Raw genomic sequence first — 9,396 nt, 5'->3', positions numbered from 1 at the left:
AGATTCTGGATCCATTTCAACAGAAAAATAACGATCATCCTCTGAATGAGAATGAGAGAGACTTCTACAAGGAAATGCTTCTAAAACAATGATTTTCTTTTCTTCAGGCTTCCAATAACCGCCTAAAAATCCAATAATCTCTACTTGCGTTAAATGTGAATGAAAGTCCATGATAATCAAGGCAATGTTATCTACTTGTAAATGAAATGGTTGTGAACCTTCCCTTTCAGGAGATACATCAGAGGGATATTCTCTTGTTTCTACAAAACATAATTCAGTCGAAGAATCAACAGCTCCTTGAAGAATGGACGTATAATTTCCAGTTTTGGGTCTTATCCTTCTCAATCGTGAACGAGTATATTCCGTTTTACCTTCTTCATCGTAGTCCATCACAGAAGAGGAAACGCCTTCTTCACAAACTTGTAAAACACTTTTAGTTTTCTTTGCTTTCTTAGGATGGTTTGCAACTTGATCATTCTCTTCACAAGTTCTTGCTGGTTCCTCAATTGGAGACATTTCCAAGTCCATCAACATCTGTGCTTCAACCTCATCCACTTCATTGGAAGATGGCTCTTGAATATTGAATATTTGATTCTCTTTTTCAACTGCTTTCGATTGACTTGAGGAAGTCCTCTTACTGGCTAATTCCTTTCTATACTCCTTTCCAAAAATATAACATCGCGCAGCAGCCGAATTAGGATCAAGTGGTTTGCCCGATAAAGTATGACCTTGTCCACTTTCTGCAACTTTCGGTGGAACAGGTAAGCCTTGTTTATAGAGTCGAATAAAATATTTCTGAGCGTGACTTCGGAAGTTGTTAGCATCTCTGGTGCCCATATACTCTGCACACTTTTGCCAATCTCTTCCAAATAAATTCAGTGCTTCTAGAAAACGCTTTTCTTCTTCTTCCGTCCACTTAGAAGGAGCCTTTCTCTTTTTCTCTTCATCGCGTTGTCCTCCAGTTTCGACAATGGACTGCTCTCTAGCAAAAACTGACTTTTTCTTCTTCTCAGCAGTATTCATACCGTTTGTTTTATTGCGGTTCTTTGATGACTTATATTTTCCAGGTACGAAGTCTTCGTCTTCGTCGTCCGAACTACTTTTGCGACCTTTCCGACTCATTCCTCGACTATCATAAAGCTTGTCACTATCTACAAAACTACCATAATTGGCAGCTTCTTCCTCTGCTAATATTTTTGCTAGCACTGCATCCGATTCCACGGTCTCAGTCATAAGGAAGATGAACTTACTATCACTCGTATTGTCTTTGCAGTGGATAGAAATCGAATCCACTCAATGGGATTTCAAAATTCCCTCTCTCTCTCGTGAAGAAAATCTTTTATGGGTCTCTTCTAGTTGCCAATATCTGATGGTTTCGTTCTTTATTGTGAAAATAGCCTCCATTTATTACTATGTTTCTCTTTCTTTCTATTACACACACACACACACACTCTCTCTCTCTCTCTCTCTCTGTGTGTGTGTGTGTGTGTGTGTTATGTATATATATTCTACAAACGCAATGGAATAAATTGCAAACCGACTAAAAGACCTGGTTTAGTTCCCATCACAAAGTGGATAAAACAACGTTTCGTCCTCACAAGTGAACTTGTAGCTTTCAAAATGATTGGTATACTGGTTTCGTGACTTTGCAGTAACGTGAAAAACTCAAAAAAAAACAACGCAGCGAGTGAGATTCGAACTCACGCGGGAAAATCCCACTAACTTAGCAGGCTAGCGCCTTAACCACTCGGCCATCGCTGCCATTAACAGATTGGTGAATTACAAGTTACTTGTTCTTGCACAAATGTGTTTTCCTTGAGGAGCATAAGCAAATAGCTGTTGAAACAAAAACCAAATGTGGGTTTTTTATTCAAAGCCTTACCATTTATTTCCTAGTGAGTTATTTTGGCGACTTGAACATCATCAACTGTTTGTTGGGTTATCAACAAGTATTTCGTAACTTGGGCAAAGAGGAAAGCATATGGGAGGCTTCTCTTTAAGACTTTTACAAGAGTCACCTTCCAGCTATTGGTTACTTCATCGAGAAGAACCACGCGTTCCTTGTCCCTTGTTTCGAAACTCGTTAAAGTTTCGTCACGTAATGTTTTATGGACAGAAGAAGAAAACTTTGGACTTGGTGAATCGTCCGTTAGGTGTTATCAACGGAATTCTTCTAGGTTACGTAAGTCAAAGTTTCATCTCATCCTTATCTGACTGAGCGTTTTGAGTTAGAGCATCGGTAACTTTCACGACGTTTTTTCCAAGGCTTGGTGTCCATTGAACGAACCCCACTGTCGACGCTTTGCTATGGATTTGAAGAATGGAGAGTTTTTGGAGGTTTGCAGCTATCTTTGTGTTGTGAAGTTTTATATCTTTGTTTAGGTTCACTGGTATAACGAAAACATATGTCTTCTATCGTGGCGCCAAGCAATGCGCTCGGTGCACCAATATTTTGTGTTGTACGAGACACCACCACCTTCCAAGTTACCGTTTAAACTAAAAGGTAGTGTGGAATTGGTGTTACAAGTGGAACCGAAACGAAAATACAGTTTATCAGTCAACGCTGAAGAAGAAACTTGTGACGAGTTTGAAGACGAGACGCCATTTGCTTTTCCTGGTATGAAAGAAGCGTTACGTCGTGTAGTAGGAGTATTTGAAGGTACGGGAAGAAGAGCCAGCTATAATCCTTTCAATCTTTCCGTAACGGACGATTTTACCTTTCCGTACAAACAAGTCAGCTATATTTTACAAGACCATTCGTCGATTGCGGAAGATGAAGAGGCTCGACTGTTTTCATCATTCGGGGTAGTGGAACCTCCTTTGTTTTCTATTTCGTTGCCAGTGGTGACGACCACTTTGGAAGGTGCTGTGATGCAAGAAATTCTTAGACAAGAAAGCTTCCATCTTCAAGCAAGCGACCCAAATATCAGCGATGAAGCATTTCAGAAAATTGCTACGAGAGAGAAGAGATGGAGTCGACGTCTTTGGAGGAATTTTCGACGACAATTGTGTGAGAGACGTTGTGGGATAGAAGAAGCCATAGTTCCGCTGATTGCGCATAGTGCAGCGATGCATCTCGGCTTTTCACTTTCTGCAAGTACTTTAAAACAACATCATGTACAGTTTGCTACTAGTGTGGACGATGAGGAGATTCGAGTTCTCATATCTTCGTTATTGAAGTTGGCAAATGGTCTTTGGATAGTTTCTTCATCAGGAGAAAATCTATTTATGGTTGATCCATCTCAGAAACAAAGTCATCAGTCGTCTCAAACATATCGTCCTACAAACGATAAGAGCAACACAGAAAGTGTGACCAGTCGAGGTGACAACTGGTCATCTTCAATAGCGGTATGGGTAAGTAAATGAAAGTGTTGTATGTGTTAAGCATATCATTATTGTGGTCAGAAAGAAGAGAATAGGGAAACTAGTTCCTTTATGAATGAAGAAGAACCTCGGCGTCCCCATTCACAACCTTTTGTAGGAACAAACAAGAATGAGCAAGAAGCGTTGATAGAAAAAGTGGAAAGGTTGGAAAGTCAGAATGCAATCTTGATACAACGAATTCAGCAACTGGAACGTGAAAGAGATCGTTATTTGGCATCTATAGGGAACAACCATGTCGACAAGTTAGAATCGGAAGGGAGGGAAGAAGATAGTTACTATTATAACGAGTTGAACCAAATTCTTCGGAATATTGATAATAGTGTATATAACGAGTGGGAAGTAGTAGAGAAGAGTCAGAGTGATTTTTTGTTGTAGAAAACGAAACGATATCTAAACCTAAAAGTCCTGAACTTGTGTGGTTCAAAGACAATACGTTTGTCTTACAACCCAACAACAATTTTCAAACAACATGTCACATTTATCGAAAACGACCGGAATCTACCAAAACAAGGAAACTTGTCTAATAGCGATAAGTATCTGGTTTGTAAGGTCCCTCTTGGCTTATTCCAATATATTCAGCTTGTTCTGGAGACAACTTGGTAAGCTTAGCTCCCAACTTCCCGAGATGCAATCTGGCAACCTTCTCGTCAAGTTTCTTTGGCAAAACATACACATTCTTTTGATATTTGCCAGTTTTACGATTGTTCCACAATTCCAATTGAGCCATTGCTTGGTTGGTGAAAGAGCAAGACATAACAAAACTGGGGTGTCCAGTTGCACAGCCCAGATTCAAAAGTCTACCTTCAGCCAACATAATAATGCCATGTCCATCGGGAAATACAAAGCGGTCAACTTGAGGCTTGATATTCACTTTCTTAATTCCCGGATACTTCTCTAAACCTGACATATCAATTTCATTATCAAAGTGTCCAATGTTGCCAACGATGGCATTGTTCTTCATCTTGGCCATTTGGTGTGCCATTATAATATCCTTATTTCCAGTGGTAGTAATAAAGATATCTGCGTCAGAAAGAACATCATCCAACAATACAACTTCGTAACCCTCCATGCAAGCTTGAAGAGCACAAATAGGGTCCACTTCGGTAATGACCGTTCTGGCTCCTGCAGCTTTCATGGCTTGAGCACATCCCTTTCCAACATCTCCATAACCACAAATGACAGCCTTCTTCCCGGCAATCATAACATCAGTAGCTCTCATAATACCGTCCGGAAGTGAATGGCGACAACCATAGATATTATCAAACTTGCTCTTGGTAACCGAGTCATTCACATTGATGGCTGGAAATAGTAAAGAACCTTCGCGAGCTCTTTCGATTAAACGATGCACTCCAGTGGTGGTTTCTTCAGAAACTCCTACTAACCTTTGAGCAATACGATGGAAACGCTGTGGATCCTTCTGGAGACTCTCGGCAATTATAGAAAGAACTGCTCGAAACTCTCGATTCTCAGTGGAAGAGGGATCAGGTAACGTCTTATTCTTCGCATATACCTCTTCTGCTTTAAAACCTTCGTGGATAAGAAGAGTAGCGTCACCACCATCGTCAACGATCAGATCGGGTCCTTCTCCATCTGGCCACTGTAAGGCACGATTAGTACACCACCAATATTCTTCAACAGTCTCTCCTTTCCAAGCAAAGACTGAAGCTGAACCCTGTGCAACAACTGCTGCAGCTGCATGGTCTTGAGTGGAGAAAATGTTACAAGAACACCACCTAATATCACCACCTAGTTCCTTCAGTGTTTCAATTAAAACGGCAGTCTGAATAGTCATATGTAATGAGCCCATTATGCGGGCACCCTGGAATGGCTTTGACGGTCCAAACTCTTCCCTTGTTGCCATTAGTCCAGGCATTTCTACCCTGCAAAACAAAGGTCAGCAACAGCTTGCCGGACTTTTCTCACTTACTCTGCCAGTTCAATTTCTTTGCGGCCCCAATCCGCAAGACTCATGTCTTTCACTCTGTACTCACTTTCTGGAATGGCAGCGACCGAACCGTTGGAAGCTTTGTTTTGTGTCTTGGACATATTTTTTCACGACAAGCACACAATTCAAAAAGAAAATGTTTACAATGATACAAAGTGAATGGACGTCGGGCCCCTTAAAAATGTCGATAAGAGCAAACCCACCAATCATATAAAAGAAAGTGGACATCCCATCAGATTCCATTGTTGAAATAGATAATTTTTTCGAGGATAAGAAGGAGCTGGTGTGGCCGAGTGGTCTAAGGCGGTAGACTCAAGATCTACTGACGAAAGTCGCGTGGGTTCGAATACCGATCGAAAAAGGTTCGAAATTCCCACCGCCAGCACAGTTCTTCATTTTTTTGAGATGAAAATATCTTTATTGCTTTTGAATACAACTATACTTGATAAAAGAAAGAAACAAATAGGTACTTGTTGAATTTACCATAAACCGTTTTTATAAACTCAAAGACATGCACAATCAACGTTTTTCTTCTTCTACTGTGCAGAAGGCAGAGAATAGGCACGTCGATAATGCCTCTCTGCCATTTGTGGAGAACTGCTCACAGTATATCCTCTGTTATCATGAAGGTTGAGATCCTCTCCATAATAATAATATTTTCTCGGATTGTATATCCATCCTTCTTCGTGTGGACCAGCATAGACGCTCCAAGATGGCTTTGGCGTAAATAGAGACCTGGTTGATTTCTTAAGTCTACTTGATGATGATTCACTTGGCGAATTCACTACATGAGGATATTCCTGCCTATGTAAGAAGCGATTGGGATATCGCATGGAAGAAATCCCATAACCACTACGTTGAGAGGTCGAACTGGATCTTTCAGAAGGAGCTGATGGAGGAATATAAGAAGATGGCAACTGAGTCTGTGATATGTTTGACAGTCGACCATTGCTATAGAAACTTCCAGAAACACTTCTTCGATGAGCCTTTCCTCTTTCAACATAGGACGCAGGTGTAGATGTATCTCCATAATAATAATAATTGTTATGCTTAGGATGTGTCTCTTGAATAGAAGCAGAATAATGTCGATTATTAGCTTCTGCTTCACTACCTATCATATGTTGTACAGTGGAAGTTCTCCTTTTAGATATTCCTGAAGAAGAGTGTACGCTAGTTGGTCCAAATTGTGCTTCAGGTATGGGAATAGGTGCCAAATCCATTCCAGGATAACTATCCAATACTTTCTTTCGACTCGAACAACCACGACTTACACAAGTGCTGTGGCTATTCTTTCCTAGAAATGCCTTTCTAAGATAACGCTCCATTTCTCCAGCGATATTGGAAGGAATCCTGTTAATTTCGGGTACACTTACTTGAGCATTTATCATCCTTGCCGACTCAAAAAACTTTCTCAGTTTCCTCAACTGGAAAATACGATACTATGAGCATTTCGATTCCTTTCAACTGCATTACTTACCAATTTCAAAAAGTGTCCATATACAGTTAAGGCTTCTCTTGCTTGCTCATACGGCAAAAAGAAATAGCTCTCTACAAGGTTTTCCATTGCATCACAAATCACATTCCAAAGACGATAACTATCTGATAAAATAAGTGAAAATCCTGCCAATGCAATAGGACATCTCTTCATATTTCCTTGTATTTCACAAGAAACTAGACATTCTAGATTCTCCAATAACCAAGGGAGTTCTTCTAGAAGCTGTTCGATGGAACATTCTCTATAGCGATGGGGTCCATATAGAAACTTTGTCTTTTTCATATGTTCGTGAATGGCATGGGACGGTCTTTCATTATGATTCTCAAATGCATTAGCATCAGTCCATTCTACTTGTGGAATATCGGTATACACGGGACCTTCTGGGAAATGAATATTTGCTTTCGTCCTACACCAAGATTCCAAATAACGTCCATAGCAACGAATAAAAGGTACGTGATTCCAACCACCATGAGAAGAGTCTCTGAAGCCTTGAAGGTTAAATATGGCACTGGAAGACCTTGACACCTCACTTGCAAAGCTGTCACTGCCTTCTCTAAATATTCTATGAAATACGACAAGAGATTTCAGAACCACTATCCATTCTTCACTTAAGAGTCGTTTGCCTAGTTGTCTATAGATAGAACCGCACGGTGCCTCACGGTTCTCAATACTTCCACCCCAATGACTGCCTTGTACTAGTTGAAATACATGTTTTTCCTTTGGTGGGATTCTTTCGTGGCTTGTAGCTTTGATAACTAGAATTTTCCAGTGATCGCGTTTTGCAGAGGCCACTGCTTGTTGATAAGCGTCAGAGATATAACCATGAAAGCTTGAAGCTCTTCCTCTGGTGGTTGACAAGTGATAGCCGATAGTTGATGAGGGTTCAACTTTATCCCCTAGTGGAACATTACAAAAGGGAAGTTGGGATCTCCTAGGACCAATAGTGTCCAGCTTTGAATCCAACCACTCAGACTCTCTTCTGTCCAAGTGGTCGAACGACTTTCTTTTTACTCCGATATCAGCAAACAGTCTTTGTTTCTGCATACCCCCCATATAAGACACGTTGTCCTGTAACTTTAAGTTTTCCATCGCAACAGTTTGTAGCTTTCAGTAACTTTTGTATATCCGATAGCTGGGTGCTGCGAGTTGCTCTTTGTTCCTTTTGGAATACTGGCAATGAGTACACAGGAAACAAGGGAAGACCATGAAAAATATCACGATGACTACTTACCCTACAAAAGGCATATATAACAAGCACCGGCCTTGTTTGTTTTCGTTTCACCTGGAGGAACAAGGATGATAGGGTGATGGGAGGTTCCCTTTTGGAAGAGTCCCAGTCAATTCCCAGTTACCGCCTTGGGTCCTTTCTACGGACGTTGGATTTATCCATCATGGGGGTGCCTATCCAGGAGCGGGAGTTGTGGTTGTGTTTGAAATGCATCGGGAAATAAAATTTCTGTGAAGAGAGAAAGACTCTTGTCAGGTATGGGGAATACAACTTTATATATGGATAGCATATACTAAATGAAATACTTGAATCATCCTTATGAAACATACATTTAATCACTTTGATTTTTTTCCTATGCGTTTTCGCCATGTGTTGGTTGCCACACTTTCCATTACAACAGGAACAGCTCTGGCTACTACTGTTGCTGTTCAAAGACTGGACTCCGACCTGAATAAACGAGTACAACCATTCCAACCTCATACCGTTCAATACTTACAAAAGTTACCCTTGAAAACTATCACTGCTTGTTGGGCTTGGTTGGGAAGTCGAAATCTTCCAACTCCACTGCGAGAACCAACCTATCGATGTTATTGTAATATATTTGGTTGTAACGCTGAAGAGGCAAGGTAAGTAAATCGTTTTTGAGAACGCTTCTCAACAAGTATTTTCAGTGAACCGCTTTCCAACTATCACAACTTGCACCAGTTCTTTGCAAGATCCTTGAGACCTGGAGCAAGAGTCTTTCAAGAACACGCTGTTTTGAATGCGCCTAGTGATGGCACGGTTGTCAACTGTGGAAGAGTTGTCGACGATCAAATAGAACAAGTGAGTGGGACAGTGTAAACTTATGTGCCTCCTTTCACGTAAATATTTGTTGTTAGGTAAAAGGTATGCCTTGGAAACTGACCCATTTGATACCTTGCGGAAATGGGAGTCCTTATCAAAACTATGGAGACGATACCAAAAGCCTATTCTTTCTGATAACCTATTTGGCACCAGGAGACTATCACAACTTCCACTCACCTTGCGATTGGCATATTCAACAGTGTCGTCACCATACAGGATCATTATTACCTGTTGCACCGGTAACTATTGACTATACCTATCTGGTTAGCGCAACGGAATAAGAGTAGGAAACTAGGCTGTTATGAAAAGAGTGGTTGGTTTGTTGTCACTTAATGAAAGTGTTACTTTATCAGGAGAGTGGAAGTATGGAACTATGATAATGACTGCAGTCGGTGCTCTCAACGTTGGTGGTATTTACTTGAAACTTTCAACGACTAGGGTGATGGACGATACAAGTCAATCGATAAGCGTGAGTAGCGAATTTCTTCCGTTAACTCC

General features: G+C 40.8%; 5 protein-coding genes and 2 non-coding genes across 8 annotated transcripts in view; 3 read left to right on the top strand and 4 right to left on the bottom strand.

Annotated features, from left to right (window-relative positions):
- The window catches only part of Gasu_07930 (cytochrome-b5 reductase), a 2,114-nt gene extending 796 nt beyond the window's left edge, over positions 1-1,318 (bottom strand). Inside the window, exon 1 of the mRNA XM_005708511.1 lies at positions 1-1,318. This exon is cut by the window's left edge and continues 23 nt beyond it. Within this exon, the coding sequence (XP_005708568.1) occupies positions 1-1,233 (1,233 nt within the window). The 5' untranslated portion in view covers positions 1,234-1,318.
- A 361-nt stretch (positions 1,319-1,679) lies between these two features.
- On the bottom strand, positions 1,680-1,761 carry Gasu_nc0004. The gene has a single exon. It is a non-coding gene; the product is annotated as a tRNA-Ser (tRNA).
- A 97-nt stretch (positions 1,762-1,858) lies between these two features.
- On the top strand, positions 1,859-3,833 carry Gasu_07920 (uncharacterized protein). The gene is made up of 4 exons (XM_005708510.1): positions 1,859-2,182; positions 2,233-2,337; positions 2,383-3,354; positions 3,406-3,833. The coding sequence occupies exons 1-4, from the start codon at positions 1,982-1,984 to the stop codon at positions 3,757-3,759; spliced, it is 1,632 nt and encodes a 543-aa protein (XP_005708567.1). The 5' UTR covers positions 1,859-1,981; the 3' UTR covers positions 3,760-3,833.
- Positions 3,834-3,837: 4 nt separating this feature from the next.
- Gasu_07910 (adenosylhomocysteinase) lies at positions 3,838-5,538 on the bottom strand. The gene is made up of 2 exons (XM_005708509.1): positions 5,312-5,538; positions 3,838-5,264 (listed from the first exon to the last, which is right to left on the bottom strand). The coding sequence occupies exons 1-2, from the start codon at positions 5,428-5,430 to the stop codon at positions 3,905-3,907; spliced, it is 1,479 nt and encodes a 492-aa protein (XP_005708566.1). The 5' UTR covers positions 5,431-5,538; the 3' UTR covers positions 3,838-3,904.
- Positions 5,539-5,608: 70 nt separating this feature from the next.
- Positions 5,609-5,691, top strand: Gasu_nc0005. The gene has a single exon. It is a non-coding gene; the product is annotated as a tRNA-Leu (tRNA).
- A 117-nt stretch (positions 5,692-5,808) lies between these two features.
- Gasu_07900 (ANTH domain-containing protein) lies at positions 5,809-7,928 on the bottom strand. The gene is made up of 2 exons (XM_005708508.1): positions 6,807-7,928; positions 5,809-6,753 (listed from the first exon to the last, which is right to left on the bottom strand). Exons 1-2 carry the CDS (start codon positions 7,911-7,913, stop codon positions 5,866-5,868), a joined length of 1,995 nt encoding a protein of 664 aa, XP_005708565.1. The 5' UTR covers positions 7,914-7,928; the 3' UTR covers positions 5,809-5,865.
- Positions 7,929-8,378: 450 nt separating this feature from the next.
- The window catches only part of Gasu_07890 (phosphatidylserine decarboxylase), a gene marked incomplete at its 3' end in the record, with an annotated part of 1,295 nt that continues 277 nt past the window's right edge, over positions 8,379-9,396 (top strand). The window contains exons 1-4 of one of the 2 annotated variants that reach the window (XM_005708507.1): positions 8,379-8,678; positions 8,724-8,877; positions 8,934-9,137; positions 9,194-9,396. The exon at positions 9,194-9,396 is cut by the window's right edge and continues 277 nt beyond it. In XM_005708507.1, the coding sequence (XP_005708564.1) occupies positions 8,407-8,678; positions 8,724-8,877; positions 8,934-9,137; positions 9,194-9,396 (833 nt within the window). In that variant the 5' untranslated portion in view covers positions 8,379-8,406. Of the gene's footprint in view, positions 8,679-8,723; positions 8,878-8,933 lie in introns of both variants that reach the window. The other variant, XM_005708506.1, reaches the window with a different exon arrangement.

The sequence above is a fragment of the Galdieria sulphuraria genome (genome assembly GCF_000341285.1).
Source record: "Galdieria sulphuraria unplaced genomic scaffold scaf_4, whole genome shotgun sequence".
Lineage (NCBI taxonomy): Eukaryota > Rhodophyta > Bangiophyceae > Galdieriales > Galdieriaceae > Galdieria > Galdieria sulphuraria.
Note: the sequence above shows the minus strand (reverse complement) of the source record. Positions and strands in the feature narration are given on the sequence as shown.